The sequence below is a fragment of the Melampsora larici-populina genome, assembly GCF_000204055.1.
Source record: "Melampsora larici-populina 98AG31 unplaced genomic scaffold MELLAscaffold_38, whole genome shotgun sequence".
Classification (NCBI taxonomy): Eukaryota; Fungi; Basidiomycota; class Pucciniomycetes; order Pucciniales; family Melampsoraceae; genus Melampsora; species Melampsora laricis-populina.
In genome coordinates this window covers 375,612-395,786 of record NW_006768802.1, presented here as the reverse complement: position 1 = coordinate 395,786, position 20,175 = coordinate 375,612, and the positions used below count along the sequence as shown (strand labels likewise).

The window sequence follows — 20,175 nt, the reverse complement described above, 5'->3', positions numbered from 1 at the left end:
GGCAAAGTGAAAAGGGGGTGCAAGCTGTAACTGGCTTACTTACACCCCCGCAATGTGAGTTCAATACCTCTTTACAGATTAATTGTGAAGAAGCAGCTGGCAAGTTGATTACCCCTGTAGAAACTCTGAGCAACACAAACAAAGAGGACCAAGGTCCTGACAAGCGACCCAAACAAGAAGACTCAGACTCCCTTTGTGATCAAGCACCAACTTGTGATCAAGCACCAACTCAAAAGGCAAAGTCTCAGGATGAACTGTCAAACACCTCCGAGGACCACGCAGGCCAAGGAGGACTGCTAGGAACACTGAGATGGGAGTAAAGTTTGAAAATAACTTGTCAAAAACCCCACCGAGTAATTCGCCCAACCCACCTCACCTATCAATTTTGAGCAAAGTTGGCAAGCAAAGATCTCCTTTTGTAAGACATAACATAGGGACCCAATTGTATGCTGTAGTCCTCACAAATTTGTCCACAGCGATGATAGATGCGGCAAAGGTGTCCTGGAACTTATCAGCCAAACTGGCGAGTGAACAAGCAAAAGGAAAACCCGAACAAACGGCAGCTGAAATGGTTCCAAAGTGCTATCACGAGTATTTACATATGTTTGAAAAAGCCAAGTCCAACACCCTACCCCCGCATCGCCCGTATGACTTTAGAATGGACCTACTCCCTGGAGTGACTCCTCAAGCTGGAAGAGTAATACTGTTATCACCAAAAGAGAACAAGGTCTTAAATGAAATGTTAGAGAAAGGTCTTTTGAATGGTACTATCAGGAGAACAACATCCCCGTGGGCAGCTCCTGTGCTCTTCACAGGGAAGAAGGATGGTAATTTAAGGCCATGCTTTGATTATAGGAAACTTAATGCTCTAAAAATCAAAGACAAATATCCTTTACCACTAACAATGGAGCTAGTGGATAGTTTACTTGATGCGGATGAATTCACCAGCTTAGACATGATAAATGGGTACAATAATCTTAGGGTACGAGAAGGTGATGAGGCAAAATTGGCATTCATATGCAAGGCTGGGCAATTTGAGCCACTCACAATGCCTTTTGGGCCAATGGGAGCCCCCGGATTCTTTTTCTTCATCCAGGACATTCTACAAGCTCACATAGGGAGGGATGTGGCAGCGTACCAGGATGATAGAATGATCTACACAAAACCAGGAGTCAATCACAAAGCTGTAGTGAAGGAAGTGCTTGAAATCCTGAAAGAGCAAAATGTCTGGTTGAAGCCAGAGAAATGCAAGTTTTCTCGAAGTGAAGTGTCGTATTTGGGTCTGGTAATCTCGCGGAATAAGATTTGAATGGATGAAACTAAAGTAAAGGCTGCTATGGATTGGCCTGCGCCAAAGAATGCTTCTGAAGTTCTAACATTCTTAGGGTTTTCCAACTTTTATCGCCGATTTATACATCACTTTTCAAAGATAGCACAACCATTGCATGAACTGTCAAAGGATAATGTAAAATTTGAATGGACAAGTGAACATAATCAAGCTTTTGAAAATCTCAAAACGGTGTTCACCACAGCTCCAGTCTTAACCATTGTGAACCCGTACAAGCCATTCATCCTGGAATGTGATTGTTTTGATTACGCGCTAGGTTCTGTGTTATCTCAAATTTCTGACATTGACAATGAATTGCATCCAGTAGTGTTTTTATCACGATCACTAATTAAAGCTGAAAAGAACTACAAAATATTTGACAAAGAGCTGCTAGCGGTGGTTTCAGCATTTAAGGAATGACACCAGTACTTAGAGGGAAACCCAAATCAACTAAACGTGACAGTGTATACAGATCACAAAAACCTCGAGTCTTTGATGACCACTAAGGAATTAACCAGGCAGCAAGCAAGATGGGCGGAAATACTGGGTAGCTTTGATTTTGAAATCAGATTTCGACCCGGCAAGCAATCAACCAAACCGGATGCGTTATCACGCAGACCGGACTTAGCCACAGCGGCTGGAGAGAAACTCACGTTTGGCAGATTGTTGAAACCAGACAACCTACCAAGTGATGTGTTCATTGAGGCACTTGACTTATTTGATTCATGCTTTGAAAAAGAAATACAACTAGAGGAGGTGATGGACGCGGAAATGGAACTAACACCAGTTGAAGTGACTAGTGACACATGGAGTGATTCAAGAATCATCGAAGAAGTAAAAGTTGAAGTCTTGAAGGATCCCAAGCTAGTAGGATTAAGGTGGTTATGCTCAGAAATGCCAAGCTCACATTTACTTAAATATTATAAATTGAGCAACAACATCTTATACTTCAAGAACCGGATAGTAGCACCAAATAGCAACATTATATAACCGCAAGTTCTCAAGTCAAGACATGACAGTCAAGTGGCAGTACACCCTGGGCAAATGAGAACTATGGCTTTGGCAAAAAGGGCGTACCACTGGCCTTCGTTGAAGTCGTATGTGAACGAATACGTCAATGGTTGTGGATTGTGCCAGAGGGTAAAGTCTTGCACAACCAAACCATTTGGGAGCCTGCAACCGTTACCGGTACCAGAATGCCCATGGAGAGACATTTGTTATGACATGATAACTGACTTACCTGTATCTGATGGCTATGATAGCATACTAACGGTACTAGACAGATTCACAAAAATGGCACATTTTCTGGCCTGCCGAAAACAATGATGTCTGAAGAATTGGCATTGTTAATGCTGAATCAGGTATGGAAGCTTCACGGAACTCCGGCATCAATCACATCAGATAGATGCAACATATTTGTATTGAAAATTACAAGAGAAATGAATAAGAGGCTAGGAGTTACAACACAATCTTCAACCGCGTACCATCCTCACACGGATGGCCAATCAGAAGTTACAAACAAATCAGTCAAACAATATATTTGACACTACGCAGCTCACAAGCAGGATGATTGGAATATTCTCCTCCCAATGGCTGAGTTCTCCTATAACAATGATGAACATGTATCAATAGGCATGTCACCGTTCATGGCTAATTATGGATTCAACCCGAGTCTGTCTGTGAGGGGTCAGCTACTTTTTGGCTGACTCTTCACTAAAAAGGTGAAGTACGGGTGGAATAAAGATTAACAAAGTCTTTACTTGGTACACACAAGTAAAGACTTCAGTTAGTTGACCTCTAAGGAGAGGGTTTAAAGCCAGTGGGATGGCTGAGTAATCCTTCAAAGGAGCTTACTCAAGAGCTCTGTTGGGGATAGAGCCTGCAGAACTTTACACTCTGATTGCTCAAAGGTTCCGCCGGATACTTTACACTCAACTCAGGAGGTATCCTATGCAATTCTAAAGCTTGGTTCTATAACTATATAGTCCCACTAGTTTAGAACCACCACTTTAAAGCTTACAAGGGCTTGAGGAAGGTTGTAGAACTATAAGATCAAATACAATAAAATCACTATACTCAATATTCTAGGTAAGAATCAAGTAAGTTGTGATGTGGAATTGTGGAATGATAATAAGTTGGTCCTTCTTCTAGAGTGGGAAGAAGAGGAGTTTATATATTCCAGATCTAGGTGTCAACTTGTGGTTGGCGCTTAGGTTTGCTTTTCTTTGAGTTAGGTTTGGGTTAGGTTTACTATTACTAGTTAAATCCTAGTAAGTCTTGTTACTTAAGTGACTCTTGAAACTGAGCCATGAGTTGTAATTCTTATGGTTTTAGACAAGTTTCATATGATTACATATGTATTACATATATTTACATGTGTGTTTGTTAGTCCGTGGTCCTGTACACAGGGCTCAGGGCTGACACTGTCAGATGTCCCAAGTGCAGATCAATGTCTCCCGGCAGTTGGTGACCAAATCAACCAATTGAAAGATGTTCAAAAAGAACTACAAGTAGCAATGGAAGAAGCTCAGGAGTCAATGAAGATTCAATCCAATAAGAAAGTGTTGGCAACTCCAAAATGGAAAAAAGGGGAACAAGTGTGGCTGAATAGCAAGAACATAACAACAACACTTCCAATGGCTAAGTTCTCTCACAAATGGCTTGGACCGTATGAAATAACACAACAAATCTCAACTAATGCTTATAAGCTACTTTTACCAAAGAAGATGGAGGGCATTCACCCGGTATTCCATGTCAACATCCTTCAAAAATTCAAAAAAGGAAAGATTAAAGGACAGCAAGGCGAACCTCCTGACCGTAGAGATACAGGGAAATGTTGAATTTGAAGTCAATGAAGTTTTAGACAGAAGAAGAAAACAAGGCAAAATCAAATACCTAATTAGTTGGAAAGGATATGGTTCAGAACACGATTCTTGGGAACCCATCAAGAACTTAGGTAACACTCAACAACTGGTAAACGGCTTTGATAGAAAATATCCAAATGCAGAGAAGAGATACTTTAAGGCAAGAAGGATGTAAGAGAGAGGGCAAAGCTTTTTGTCCCACAGGGTTTTTAATGCTAGCCTGTGGAAAGATATCAGATCTGTCAAGAGGGGATTGGGATATAAGGGGGGAGTGGTGTTATGAGCCTTATACCCCATGTATGCTTGTACTGAGTCTGACTTGACTCTTGAGGATGGGAGAGGGCCTTGTGCTTGGTTCCTCACATTGCAATCCGTCAGTTTACATGTGCCAGTGGCTCAGGTCTGTAAGCTAAATTGGACACTTCCTGACATTTTCCAACAGTTACCTACCACCGGTGGCAATGCTCTAAACCCCCTATAAACAACTTTATCAGAAATAGTGCAACAGAGATGAACCAAATCAGAAAAAATAAATGAACATGTGTTGCAATAAGATGTATTCCAAAATTTTGTTGTTAGGGTACCTGTCAATCCAGATGTAAATGCTTCCATGACTGGAACAAGATGGTGTGGGGTGGCACCCACAACACATATTGATTCATCTGAGATGACTTGAAGGTGGGAGATAGCTGGATACCTCATAGATCACATGCTTTGGTTCATGGGCGCGCCCACTCAAAGCCGCGAGCAACAGCGTGGGACTCTGATGAGTTTACTAATTTCCTTGCGCAGATGAATCAGTTTTCTACCATGCTTGTTGAAATTGAAGAGATATTTTACAAGACTGTCAGAGGTTGTCTGAACTATTATTTACAAGCTCCGCTTGGCCTGGAGTTAAAAGACCAACACTTGGTAAATTGGCAAGCGCAGATACGTGACTTGTTTTCTGAGAGATTTGTCCGATAGTTTCTACTGTGGTCATTAGACATATGAAATGTCTCATTTGAATGCTTAAAAATCTCAAACGGGAAAGACAGCTTCTACCCGAGGCCAGTTGTTTGGATCAGTGAAGCTTGTCAAGCTCTGTGTTCACGGATCACGGCGGCATCACTTTTTGGGCTCTTTGTCATAAATTCCACAGAAAAAGATTCTTGAGCTCAACTTTGGGAAGGCAGTGTATACTGTGCAACAAGACAGCGTGATTCTTTCGTGGTCAAAGGGGCAATGGGGAGGGGTAACAGGGAACATAATTTACATCTCTTCATCACAAATGCTCACTCAAAGATGAGGGGAACTTCCCTCATCTCCGCGGCCTCGGGGATGAGGGAAACTCTCATCTCCGCATGCTCGGATCTCCAAGTGATTGTGAGCTACAATTGCCAACTGTCACAGTCCACATTGGTTGTGCACATTTGGTATTTACCGTAGTCTGTGCACCAAGTGTTGGTCTTTTAACGGCATGCTCAAGACAACAGTGGCATAGATAGCCAAGCAGAGGCAGGATCCAATTGCACATCAGCGCATCAAAAAAACGTAAACAGAAATAATTGACTTGCACAGGCCGCACAAAGTAATGACTGACTTAAGCATGATACATAGTGTGGTACTGTACGTAGTTGAACAGGTGTGAAGATGGAATCAGGAACAAGTGTGAAGACATACTTTAAACTGTTACTGAGAAAAGAAGGGAAGTGATTGAAAGGGAGAAAGTCGGAATTGCAAAGAAAAATTACATGAATGAGTGTGGTTTGAGACAAACTGGAAAGTAATGGGGAAATCAGCCTATGAGTACAGGGAATAATCCCAGAGATCTGAGTGTAAAAGAATATGTAGTGCGCGGATGAGGAAAGTACTGTTGGACTGAATCCAAACACAAAAACAAAATCTTAGTATAAGATGAAGAAGAAACAGACACAAAAATCTTATGATAAGATTTTGTAAAGAAACAGTCGGATGAGAAAATAAAACATCAGACTGGTGTTCAACATCAGGTTATAAAGAAAATACAAAAATGAAATTATAATGAATGATGTCACAACACCATTGACGTAATGTTCCTAATTGGGCTATATGATGTAATGTAGTCATAATTGAGAACAACGAAAATGGACAAGATCAGAAATACATTTATGAGAAATACATTAAATATGTAGTAAGACATTTGAAGCACAAATAAATCCAACAAGTACATTCGAGTAAAGGAAGGGAGACAGCGCAAAATTGATGATGCTCTTTCACCATTTTGGCAGTGTAGAAAGAACCAAGACACAAGTCAATTTTCAAAACACAACCCATATTGAAATGAGAGGAAAAATCATAGCAATATGTAATGTCCAGTGATAAGATCCATGAAACAAGTCATGAAGACAAGCACATAAAGAACTTGAGTTTGGAAACTTATACCTGTTGCTGAAACACATTGAACGATCTGTTGAATTAAAATAATTGAAGCTAAATGTGATAAATCACCAATCAATCTAAGCAATTTCATCTTGAGATATCTATGTGCTTAAATTGTTAGAATCATTGTTTGAGAAGACTGATAGTAGCTTTGATAACAATTGAGACACCTGAAAATTGAGTGATTGAGAGGTGATTCTATCTGTAGTCCAAAAGTGTCCCGCTTACGAAAAAGTAAAGTTGAAAGCAAGAAGATCAGAGGTTTTTCTCGGGAATGGGATCATGAAATGAGGTGAAAAAAGATTCCGGGGTATAAATCAACAGAGTTTGCTGTTATCAAGTTTTACTGATGTGATGATTAATGCATACCTGCAACAGCTATGGCGTGAATCCAGCCACTTGCTTGTAACTCTTTGAGACAGTAAGTTTCTACCTCTTCATAACTTATGTATATTCAAACTAAAAGAACTTGATCAAAGTTGAAGAAGCCTGAAGGGGGTTGAAGAGGAAACAAGTTTTGCCAGTAAATTGATGATAGACGGAATGAAAGTTACAGTGTGATTCACAGTGACATTTTACTACTCACTGGCAGGCCAGTGAGTACGATTCACCTCAAAACAACCTCAAAACAATCTCAATTCAATATCAAAGTGACCTCAATATCAGTTCAAGTGGAGGATATGCATGGGCTGCAGATCCACCTGGAGCTAGTTCAGTAGTAGAGCTACAGATGAAAATTGATCCTCCAAAATCTTCCGGTGGTTTCACATAGTTTCATATCACCACTTATTCATACAACCACTCAATCACCTCTATATTCATGCTCAATCCCTCAAAATATGATGTTTGGCACCTTCTTCCATAAACTACCCACTATCCCATTGAAGTTTTGTGACTATGAGGTCCAGTTTTGAGTGCTTATCTCACTTTGAAATGTGCATCTTTTGTCTTTATTCAACATTCTTGTAGCTCAACCCCATCACCCTCGCATCTACACTCCAAGTCCAGCTATAGAACACTGCATGTTCTGCTCCTGCTCCACCTTAAAACACCAACAAAATCACTGAAGGCTCGGGCCTATGAAGTCAGACTTGTAGTTATTTAACCCACTTAGAACAGTGTGAATTTCATCTCTATCAACCTTCCAAAAGAAAATAACAAACAAACAAACGTGAAGCCAATTATGAGATCAGATATACACATATCACAAGGGATGAATCATGATAGTTTGAGTTTGGTGTTTTCAAGGGAGTGGAAAAGGTTTGGGTTGGGAAGCGGTACACAAGTTTTTTACCAAAATCTCACAAGGTTTTTTTATTCACTATCCAGTCCACCAAAAGCAAAATTTACAACCCAATTACACTTATGAGTAGTCTAAGTCATGAATTTCTGCCTATGATCTTTACTCGATCTTTGATGAGTTACAACCATCATATGCATTGGCCCCTTCAATGCAGATTAAGTTGATGGGTTGATATAGTTAAAGCCCACTGAAAAGATTGAAATTAGAATTCAAAAAAGAAAAAAGTTAAAACAAATTGAAAAACATAAAGGAAACTTTGGTTGGTAAAGACTGAAATTAAAGAAGAGAAGAATTGGATGACTTACCATTGAAACATTCAATTTTGAAAAAGATTGATTGGTGGTGAATACATTCAACTCAGATCAGGTACATCCATTGATTGATGGAGAATGTCTTTCTCAATGGCAATCAAAGAAACTAATCAATTAGATAAACTGGAAAGAAAGAGCAACATTCAATTAGTGAATTAAGTGAATCATTCAAATGAATAAATCAAATTGTAAGAGATATAAAAGGAAAGAGAAGACAAATGAAACTTGAAAGAACTTACTAGATTGAAATAGGGGTTCTCAAAGTAGGCCCGGTTTGTAAAAACCCGGTTGACCCAGTTGACTTTTTGGCTGTGATCTGTCAAAAAATGTCAACTCAATACACAAGGTTACTGCCAAAAAGCAACCGGGTCAACTGGGTTTTCTTGAAACCGGGCCAACTTTGAGAACCCCTAATGAATCAAATTGAATCAATTGATCTTGAAATTCAGAACCAAATTTAATTGAGAGAAGTAATAAGGAGCAAGGAAAAGATGAATGATCCAAAATCAAAAGAGTTAAAAGTAGAAACATCAATCAATCAATCTAGAAAGCACAAGAGCAATTTAATCAAGATAATTTGAAAGAAAGAAATTAATTAGTGTTAGGAAATAAAATCAAAAGAAACACAAAAATAGAAATGACTTACCTTTAGAAATTCAAATCAATTGGTGAAAATCAGAGGTTGATGTGAATGATGAAAGTAAGCCAAAAGATGAATGTAGGAACTTGAGTGGTATGAATACACCCCCCACAAGTCGCGTCCTGCAGGGGTGTGTAGATACCACTCAAGTCCTAGATTATACACCCTCCCACCAGCCGCGACTTGTGGGGGTGTGTACATACCAGTCAAGCTCTAGATTTGGGGTTTTGACCAAATTATATGGTTAAACCAGGTTTTTTTCCAAAGAGGTCATTCAAGGCACAATCCAATCATTTGAGCTCATATGTGTGTTAAAACTTCAAGATTTAAGACTTAATCTGAAACCTCAACCATACATTCATCATTTCCTTCATAGTTTGAAATTGTCATCTTTGCAAAGTCCAAAACCACCATTTTCCAAAGTAAAAAAATACAGCTTCCCCAAAACAAAAGTATATCAAAGTCCTAATCATAAAGATGAGAAACCAACATGGTAAATGATATGAATTGAATGGATTAGTATCCATTCAAATGAAGAATGTATACACATAAAAAATCAATGTATTGTCACAACCAACCAAAAAAACAACCACCTTACCAGTCATCTTGTCCCTTTTCCTATTTTCATTCCTTAATATAATAGTTGTATCTATAATTATAAAACCTCATTCCCAACAAAGAATCCCAACATATCTGTATAATCAAGAGCTATCAACTTCTGCTTTACAGGAGAAGTCTTTGGAAGGGGCTCAGAAGGATATTTCGTTGTGGCTCATCTGAAAATCACTCATAACTTCCAAAAATTCTGAAACCTTCATTTGTGGATATGCAACTATATCTTATTTCAGTTCATTTTGGAAGAATATTTGTCTGCTCCTCTAGGCCAAACATTGATATTGGATTGAGATTGAATTGAGATTGAACTGACATGGTTTTGAGGTGGGATTGAGCTGGATGCACTCACTGGCCTGCCAGTGACTAGTAAAATGACACTGTGATTATCAAAGATTCAATGCCAACCTTGTTTGACTTTAACTTGAGGAAGAAAGGAGTACTTTCTGGAGGATGTCCTGATTAAGTGTGAGTTGTGGCTGTTGTTGAGATCAAGAGAGAGAGTCTAACAAAAGGTCAAAGGATAGAAAAAGAGACAAGGTCAGCAAAAATCCATGATGAATGAAGGTTGTATAGCAGAGGTGAGTGGGCTAATCATACGGACCAGGCTAACATTCGATGTAATGAAGGTCGTTTGGTAGTGACGAACAAGAGCAACTTGGACGTGCATGTAGCAAAAGACAAAGAATTGATAAAAGTCAAACAGTTCCACCGTAAGGGATCATATACAAGGGAAACAGAGAGAAAATGAACCAAGTCATTCTCTCCTGGACCTTGGGCAAAACTTCATTCCCTGGATGACAACTTCAGAACAGAGGAGCGATTGAGTATTTGGCAGAGTACGTGAGTAGTGGACACTACAAGAGAAGCATCAAGAATGGGTAAAGTCAGGTTGTTGCTTGAGTGAGCATTTGTGATGAAGAGATGTAAATGATGTTCCCTGTTACCCCTCCCCATTGCCCCTTTGACCACAAAAGAATAACGCTGTCTTGTTGCACAGTATACACTGCCTTCCCAAAGTCAAGCTCAAGAATCTTTTTCCGTGCACTTTATGACAAAGAGCCCAAAAAGTGATGCTGCCGTGATCCGTGAACACAGAGCTTGACGAGCTTCACTGATCCAAACAACTGGCCTCGGGTAGAAGCTGTCTTTCCTGTTTGAGATCGTTAAGCACTGTGTCTGTGTAGGCTTTGCTAGTCGACGAGCGCACACCAACTCCCTTTGAGGCAGAAAGGGAAGTCGTGCGCGCTCGTCGACGAGCGAACACTATCCCGACACGGTGAAGCATTCAAATAGGGGTCCTCAAGTTGAGAAAAATCGTGTTTGAATTACACTTGGACCGTGTTCAAATTGTTAATTTATTTCATTGAATTTGAACAGTGGCTCGGAGCCTCTGTGGAGGGAGCACCAAAGAATTGGGGGAAATCCCTGAGAATGTGAGACTGAGAATTTTCTGAGAATCTGATAATACACCCTCCCAGTTTAAGCATACTTACATGTCGCCTATGTATGCTTACACCGGGAAGGTATATGTCCAAAACCTTAATGATACACCTTGGACCCTTGATGCCTGAGACCTTTCACAGGCTCAGCATTATGCTGGCGAGTGCCTTGGTTTGCGCAGGTTTTTCCTGACCTTTTGCACATACTCAACTGCCAAAGACAACATGCCCTTGCTTTCCTCATTCTGCAGCTTAAGTCATTTACCGCATCAATATTCGATTTTTGACAAACTTGTATCGTGTCAGCATACATCATTGATTGAATGAGGATGTGACCAAACGAGACGAGAAGGGGGAACATCGGGTGAGGTGACAGTGATGGAGAGACAGATGACCTGGTTTGAAATCTTTGCTGTTGCGGGGATGATGATAGTGTCGTTCATGATGTTTGCATTTTCATTCTTCAAGCCCGAGGCTAGATGGGCTGTGCTGACAAGCAGCCTACTCTTTAAGTGATGGAATGTAAATGATATGATGGAACATGTATACAACTGCAAACCCGGAGTGATTTGTGTTATATGTGATATGTGCATTTTTTATATTTCTATTGCTTGCAGATTGCCAGAAACTGAAAGGATCAATCCTTCAAAATAACCAACAAGAGCAGCCAAATTTTATCCGATAAGCAACCGTACTACTTTCCTTCAACACATAAAACAACCCAAATGCAGTTGCAACAATAGTTTGACAAAGAACTCGGCATACAAAACATTTACAATGTGGACGTGAGTGACACAAACAATTTGAATGAAAGGGATCGATGATGCGAGCAATGAGAATCTAAAGAAGACATCACCGACAAGGATGGTACAGAAATAGTCAAAATGTGTGAAAGGCGGTAGAAACACTGTTTGCACGAGATAGGACAAGAAAACCCAGATTTAATAGGGGGTTTCAAGTTGGATTTTTTGCGTATTTTTACCCTACAACAACTTGCCCGTTGTTGTAAAATATGCGTAAATGTTTTACAGCGGGACACCTAAAAAGGTGTCCCGATTCAAAAATACGTTGTTTTACGAAGATTTTTTTTACGAACAACTTGTCCAAATTTTTAAAAATTACCCAAAAAAAATTGAACTTGAAACCCCCTAATGACCAACACGTTTTGTGTCTTAAAGGTTTGTCAGAAATTGAATGTGGTTTAAGAATTTACATACACAATTTGTCAGCTTGAGATTCCAAGTAGAGACTAACGGGATAAGCTCAAGATGAAAAGTGACTCGAAAGACAAATTCTGAGATGATAAGGTGAATACGCACGGGCTTTGTGGTAGCAGTTGGGCTACTATAAGTTCTAGCCAAGTAAGGAATTCTGTTTCAATTGAACAGAAGTTGATTAGTAGTAGTTCTAATCAATCAGGAAAAAGTATCTTAAGTGAGGTGTAAACTCGCTTACTTGGACAACTCCTCGTAGAGTTTTGGGATCCAAAAAAGGTAGCTATTTTAGAGATCTAAATCAACTAAACGCCTTCCACTAGGTCTTACTGATAAGATCCTAATAGGTAAAGATTTAAATCCTTTGTCCTCAAGCGATAGGGTGAAAATCAGGAAAAATTGAATGAAGATACAGTTCTGAAGATTTACGTAACTGGAGTTTTCTTTTAAGAAACAAAAGAAATGGAATGATAAAAGTGAGACAGAGAGCTAGTTTTTGAAGAAGTAAGTCTTTAGAAAAGCTATTGTCTAAAATTTAAGTTTTAATGCGGCTTGGTTTCTGTTAAAAGTAAAACGAGTTTCGTTTATCAAATAAGAGCTTTGAGTAATTCAAGTAGGAATTGGTGGTTATGTTTTTTTTGGTGTGGTCTCTTCTTTCTTAGGAGAAATCTATGGATTATATAGGAGCTGGGTTTCTAACGTGGCGTAATAATCTTCTAATTTGCCTAAGCTGGTTTGGTAAAATTAAGGGTTCTTGATTTTTCCTGAAATCGTTTTCGTTGTGATCTTCCAGGTTAGTTAATGTAGTGTTTTAACTGGTCTGGTGGTTGTGGGGTTGAGTTTGCCTGGTCAGGGTTCAATTATTATTGGATCCTGGCCAGTGTTTCGAATAGTTGTAATGTGACGTAATTGTTCACTCTTGAAACTCGAGTGTTGAGATGTGATATATATATTTTTATAGATTTTTGTAATTATAATTATTGTCAAGGTTAAGTGGTTTAGTTATTTGGGAATTTTAGTGTGACTAAGTTCCTCATAGCTGACACAATTTACAGTATAAACCCATACATCATGGGTAGGTGGAGGTTTCTCAGCGCTCTCAGGGGATCCCCCGGTTCTTCGGTTTACCGTCTGTGGACACAAACTTAACCCGTCCCTCTCCGCGCAAAAGCACGTCCGAGAGAGGGACTTACGGCTTATCACGAATTTCAAGCGTGAGATCTGCCGGGGCTTTTATCCAAAAACACTCTTGCATTATAAAACTTTTTTGCCTCTCAACAAATCTCCCTGGGCCAAAAATAAAAAACATTCGCCTACTCACTGCCTACAACCTCCAGTTTTCCATTCCTCAAAAACGGAGTCGGCTGAGGAATTCTTCAGAGAAAACAAACGGGGCCTCATACTGAACTTCACCCAGGGCCTCACAAGACTGCGGCGTCCAAAAATACACATCCTGGGACAAAACCCAGGAGCTAAGGTCACCAAACTGTTGTTTGGCCACCTAGTGATCATCTTAGTGATCGCACTAAGATATTCACAAAGTTACCTCATCATCGCGTATACCACCTCGGATTAGCTCGTATTCCTATATCACCACTCCTTACCTCGTAACTTCCTCAAAAACATACCTCGCCAATGCTGACACGGAGTCAAAGCAGTTCCCAGACCATTGTCTCGGACGTGACACCGGGCGTCCTGTTCTGAAAGCGTTGTTTCGCAATGTCAGCGAAGAGATTCAAGCTCGATTAGTTGGCGAGTTGTTTAAAAAGATATACGGGTACCCTGATCGCCCCAAGCAAATCGAGAGTGCCATCAACCTCATCAACAACCGCACAACGTTCCTCCTCGCGGGCACCGGCTTTGGCAAGACCCGAATTCCCGAATTGTTGTTCCACTTGTACGAGAAAGGCCAATTACCCATCGTATTAAGTATGAACCCTTTGGATTGCCTTGGTGATGATCAGGTAAGGTATTCACACTGTGGTCACATTCAAGCCTCAACACTGACCGAGCAATCATTAGGTTTTGGAGAAATCATATGTTGGGCTCAAGGCCGTAAATATGACCGGCACGAACTGCAGTAAAGAGATGTGTGACGCCGTGTTGAGAGGTGAATACAATTTTGTTTACGTGGTATGTAGTTTATTCTGTTTCCTACTATCTCTGGATTGTATACCTGACTCCAGTGTTTCTATGTGCAATGTTATGCAGAGCCCGGAGGTTGCGTTGACTAACACGATTTTCGCGAATATGTTTCTGGATCGACGGTTTCAATCCCGTCTAATTCTAAAGGTTGTAGACGAAGCCCACATGATTTACATGTGGGGCTTGGTGAAGAGTGGACATGCGAAGAAACTGTCGAGCTTTGCGAGAATTCAGGACACGGGGGTATTTCGTCCACACTACGGAGATCTTGCTCGACGTTTTCTAGCCACCGACAAAGTACCTCTTCTTCTGATGTCGGCAACTTGCACACCACAGGCAATTCAAGCTATCCTATCTAATCTCAAGATTGACCCTCAGGATGTCCATTTTGCCAAAGCCGAACTTACCAGGCCGGAACTACGCTTGATCCGAAGGACATATAAAAGACCCTTGAAGGCGGCTCTGAATGGGGTTTTCACTCACCACACATTGGTTTCGACAGAAGAGATACCTCCAACTCTTATATACGCCGGAACTCAGAATGCAACGTGGGACTTTCTCCGAATCATCAATTCTGCGCGAGGTCAGGCCACCGAAGCAAACAATGGCCTCTCTGCCTTTGCTCGCCGTTATCATGCTACTACAGGAGCCCGAGCAAAACTCGCTGCAGTCGAGGCATATGTAGGAGGAGCTCTTGCGGTGATGTGCTGTACTCTGGCTCTGGGACTCGGCCAAAATTGGCATCGAGTCCGCCGGGTGATTGTTGTGGGAAGGCACAACCCGTGCCACTTTATCCAAATGGCTGGACGATGTGGCCGGGATGGTCGTCGCGGTTTGGCCATCTTATTGGTCGAAAATAATAGGACCCACGGGAAAAATCTACTGGAAGACTTCAAGACTCCAACCGTGATGACTGATGACGATAGGATGGATGCTTTGGCTATCACCCCGGTATGCCTTTGCGTAGCCCTGGCTGTGGATCTTGCGTGAGTGGATTTCATGATCCTTGTCTTCTAACACAAATTCCAAAGCAAAGGCTTATATTATATTGTGATGTTGGCTGCTAGACACGGCTACATCCCTTTGTCACCTAATTCATTTGTGGTCCAGGAGGAGGAATCACGTCAGCTTATGGAAGAAATGCCGGTTTGTGACTGTAGCAACTGCTTACCCGAGGAAGCGGAATCACTATGGGTCGCGCAGAAAGCTCTCACCGTGGACAACTTTGATGATGCCATGAAATGCAGCGAGTTTGATCTGGAGCAACTGGTCGAGGGCCTACCTATAGTCCCACCTGCCGCAACACTTGCAAACCTCCCGGAGGCGCTGCGTTGCAATGCGGACGATTCCATTAGGACCAGCATGCCACTCGAACAGCTGGTCAATCGGTGGTTAGATGAGTTCAAAGGGTTATTCTACAAGGTTTTCTCGGAGGACTGTGAATTTGGACCATGTGACTACTTCCCTGAAGAAGTAGCGTGGAACCTAGCCAAGAACATTGATATGTATCATCAATCTAGTGATATGAGGCAGATCTTGGCGGGTGAAATCATTCCAGGCCAATTCGAGGCGCTTTTTCAAACGTTTAAACACTGGCAGACCGAGACCGAATCGACAGATGCACTGACCCAAGCAGCCCAACAGCGCCGGGCCATTAAGCGCAATGCCCGCTTCAAGGTACCTCTTTCAGTTGAGGGTACTTTATTGGCCAAACAGAAAGAGGCGCAATTGAAGCTAGCGCTCAAGGAAGCCAAAGTGAGTTTGAAAAACTTGTGTTGGCTTGCCAATTTGTATGACACTTATATAATGAACAAAAATCTGCGATTGGGCAGCTGGCCGAAAAGGAAAAGGAGGAAGAATTGGCGAATGCATTGAAGGAAGCCAAAGTAAGTAGTGCAGGCTTTGGTCTGGGCCTGACCATCGCATAGCCAGTTTACTAATGAAGTTGTCTGCTTTTTGAAACAGCTGGCCGAAAAGATTGAACAGAAGCGCATCAAAGAAGAAATGGGCAAAGCGAAAAAGCTCAGAATTGCGGCCGAAGCCGCCGAAAGAGCGCGCAAGGCAGAACTCAGACAGAAGGAGCGTGAAGAGCGAACCCGGTTGCAGGCAGAGGCTAAGGCACAGATCTCGCAACCCAATGCCCCACGCCGGCGTAGCAAATGCAAAAGCGACGTCTCTTTGGCAACTCAATCCACCGAAGAGCCTAGCCAAGTCAAGCGGAAGTATACTTCTGGTATTCCGTACTCTGATGTGGAGGGATCAAATTCGAGGCCGGTGAGTTTGATTATTACATACTAACAACAGGGTGTTTATTTAATTCATTTGTGATCTTTTTTTGGGCCGACAGGGGCCTTCTACCGAGTGCTCAACATCTAACCTTCGTCAGGAAACAACCCATCTTCATCATCAGCCTCATACCCCCTTGATGAACCCCACCGAAAGCGGGACGATTGACCCACGGCTGTTTCTTCTTGAATGAATTTGATCATGTTGACTAGCCCGATTTGGAATGGATTTTTTACAAAGGATTGCATGCGAGCGGATGTACACTTGACCAGGTGTTCCTGGGCGTATCGAAGGAAGTTGGACATCGACGGATCGGTGATTTTATTAGCGTTTGGTTGGAAAACGATCTTGTGACCGGCACTGGCCTTAATCAGTTGTATCAGCCTTCGCAGCTGGATAAATCAGCAGTTAATAATATTGAATATTAGCAATGAAATCATATCAATTGTGCTGCCCCGGAATGAAGCGAAATGCCAATGCACCATTGGGATGTTGTTCGAATATCTGTATGTGAGTCTCTCAATGTCCGTGCCATGGCCCTTGAGAGACATAAGAGATTATCAGTTCGAATCAACTAAGTGTAAGCAAAAGAAACCTTGGCAAGTGTTCCTCACTAAAATGACTCACCGTATTATAGTAATTTTTTTTAAGCAAATACTGACTCACCGTGTTATTGTAAACTTCTTTGAGCCAAAAAATGTGCACCTCCAGATACTCGTCGATGGGCATCCAATGTCCATCCCGCTCGAGAGAAGGAACCAGGATTGAATGCTTGATGACTTGTGCAAGCTGCGGGGGCAAATCTTTCTCCAGAAGTAAAACCATTCGAGGGATGTGACGAGAATAATGTGACAGCCCAGTCAGTCCTTGCGCCATGATCGCCCAACGCTTCCACATGGCGATCAGGCGTCCTATATCGCCTGCGCGTGTAGCACCATGCGCCTCAACAACGGTGCTAAAGTCACGTAATCGCATAACAAAGTTGTACCTCGTAACATCTTTGGATTCTGTGGCTTCTTTCAAAGCGGCTGAAGAGAAGTAGCGTTTCCAGACGGTATCGAAGAGTCGTTGACAATCGCCCTTTGCGGTCAGATCAATTTTATCAAAAGAATCAATGGTTTCACTGGTTGGAACACAAGGAATCTCAAAGGTCAGTCAATCAGGCGAATGAAATGGATAAGATAAGCTCACCTTAATATGAACACTAGATTTGCCTTGTGCACAATTTGAATCGACCGCATGATTGAATTGAAGTCTTGCGATGCGGGTGGCTTTATATAGTCACCACCGAGTTCAAAGAACGACCGCCATGCTCCCGAATTTTCGCCGTCACTTGAGTTGCCCCAGTGCAAGGTCCAGACCGCCTTGGCGAAGTTCCAAGTGGTATGTGCCGCACCAAAGACAGAAACCACCCAGGACAAACCCTCGACAGCATCGATGGCTGGATGTAGTTTCCCACAAAGGCTTTCCACAAGTTGATTCGAACCGACGTCACCACCAGCGACTAGCAGATGTTTGGCGTACTCATCCTTGTCCATACCGATTTGGGCCATTACTTGATCCAGAACTCGTGAGACGCCGTCAGCCGAAGAATCTGGCGCGTCCATCATGCGCAAGAAGTGAATGTTCGGGGTGTGATACTCTATCGGGTCAATTGGTGGCGGTCTGATGTTCAGAGGGGGTAGCTCTGCTGCCGAAGGCGCTTTCGGCATATGCGAGAGGTGATCAGTGAGTGCACTAGCCATTTGAGCTTGGATCACGGCTTTGAAATGAGCTGATTCTTCTGGGCGAGGCGCAAAATCTTCAATCTTGACAGGTTCCTGGTCAGCAGCTTTCATCGCGGCCACAAAAGAAGCTAGAGATACGGCTTCAGCTTCGCAATTGGCGAGGAGGGCGGCACGGAACACGGTATAGAAGCCCCAAGTCCCGTGGAAAAGCCTCGAGGACATGTCAATTCGCGAATTGTGAATTCGCAGGTGTATGTCAATGTTGTCAAAACACAACAAAGGCAACAGCTTTGAGTTAACCTTGAACACTTGCATTAGTTGTTCCTCTTGTGATAATCGCATGTGTTCCATGGCGTCAAGAACAGAGTCGCGAGAACAGGTTAATCCGAAACATTGAAGATATTCGTTTACGCGGCATGACACCCCTCCAGCCAGAACCATCAGGCCGTTCTGCAGAGGAACGGCATTACAACAACGATTGCAAGTATACGCAATCATAGCACAGATAGCCACCGGGACCTTAGCAAATTGGTGTGGTCAGTCTACAGTGTGCGTCAACTGTCACATGGATAAAAGGACTGACCACCTCAGCTTTATGATCCGCTAGCTCAGCGCAAGTGGACTTAATATCTACCAAGTTAGCTAATGACAGTACTTCTTCGTTTTCAGGCGGTAAAGCACAAGTGGGGGTTTCTCCCTTCTTGCCGACATTTTCTTTGTTAACCTTGCTATCTTTCATCAACACCTTGGCATTCGAACTAGAACTGGTCAATATCTTCTGTGATATTAGGGAGTGTAAGAACGGCATCCCTTGCTTGATTTGCTCGGTACGTTGGGCCTCTGAGGACTCGCTGAAAAAGTCAATTGGGATGTGACTTGAGCTGACATATGCACCCTTTGGGTAAGATCCACGTTCTACTTCTTGAGCATTTACAATATCCGACGCCTGGTAGAAAACACAGATGGTCGGTTTGGACAAATAGAACTCCAAAAATATAAAGGTAAATAACAACCCACCTCTTTCAATATGAATGACTCCCAGAAGACTTGACCATCAGGCGAAGTCTTGATTAGATTGCCATAGTTCTTAAGAATTGATTTGTTGTGCTTTTGTCCTGGGCATATCTTCATCAAGCGACGGCGATAGATTATTTCCTCGTGTTCGGCGGTGGATGAGAAAAAGGTATACATGAATTCCCGGGGAGAGACGTCGAGAGACGTCATGAAATGCAAGATTTTCACAGTCTTATCAACAGTTATAGGAATCTTAGGGACGGGCCGAGGTACTACTTCGTGTGGCATTTTGTAAGATAACTATGCTACGGAATAGTGTGCGATTGAAAAAGTAACAATTTTTTTCCAAGGGAATTTGGAAAAAAAACAAGTGGAAAGAGTGACTGTGTTCGATGATCCACCTCATGAGAGAGAGACCGTATCCCATCATTCATCTGTTCCAAGCCGGATACAAAAAATGGCACGGCAAGGATGGATCTCTTGTCACTTGTGTTATGTAAGCTTAACTAAGCCCCTCTCGCGCGGCTGCGTCCGCGCCCCTCGAAGAGGGGCTTACACCGGACTCGTGTTTTTTGGCGGGTGAGCTCCAAAAGTTAAGTCCTCTTACGTTGTTTTTTGGACTTCCACTCAGACCCTCACCGTAGAATTTTGTGACCTTTGAGTATGTTTATCTTCATGAGATGCTACACATTCTTGTACCACTTTTATCCACCACTCAGCTCTGTGACGCTTTCAGGGGAAGTTGCCAGATCGGATTGTTATGTCCTCCTGTAACAGCTTAAGAGGGCCTGTACAGGCCTTCCACAAGATTTGGAATTTTTGTGCTCGCCTCAAGCTTATGACAAAATGGAAAAACTACTTTTCTGACACAATAACTACAGCCTTTTCGC

At 42.1% G+C, this 20,175-nt stretch overlaps 3 protein-coding genes across 3 annotated transcripts; 1 reads left to right on the top strand and 2 right to left on the bottom strand.

The window, feature by feature from the left end:
• Positions 1 to 6,505: 6,505 nt before the first annotated feature.
• MELLADRAFT_90534 (uncharacterized protein) lies at positions 6,506 to 6,682 on the bottom strand (the record flags this gene model as incomplete). Its single annotated transcript, XM_007413657.1, has 1 exon — positions 6,506 to 6,682. The coding sequence occupies one exon, from the start codon at positions 6,680 to 6,682 to the stop codon at positions 6,506 to 6,508; it is 177 nt and encodes a 58-aa protein (XP_007413719.1).
• An 8,716-nt stretch (positions 6,683 to 15,398) lies between these two features.
• Positions 15,399 to 16,737, top strand: MELLADRAFT_109669 (uncharacterized protein; the record flags this gene model as incomplete). Its single annotated transcript, XM_007413760.1, has 4 exons — positions 15,399 to 16,013; positions 16,091 to 16,144; positions 16,224 to 16,532; positions 16,606 to 16,737. The coding sequence occupies 4 exons, from the start codon at positions 15,399 to 15,401 to the stop codon at positions 16,735 to 16,737; spliced, it is 1,110 nt and encodes a 369-aa protein (XP_007413822.1).
• Positions 16,738 to 17,664: 927 nt separating this feature from the next.
• MELLADRAFT_109668 (uncharacterized protein) lies at positions 17,665 to 19,573 on the bottom strand (the record flags this gene model as incomplete). The annotated part of the gene is made up of 5 exons (XM_007413656.1): positions 17,665 to 17,667; positions 17,736 to 17,815; positions 18,283 to 18,790; positions 18,855 to 19,217; positions 19,289 to 19,573. 5 exons carry the CDS (start codon positions 19,571 to 19,573, stop codon positions 17,665 to 17,667), a joined length of 1,239 nt encoding a protein of 412 aa, XP_007413718.1.
• Between the last annotated feature and the right edge of the window lie 602 nt (positions 19,574 to 20,175).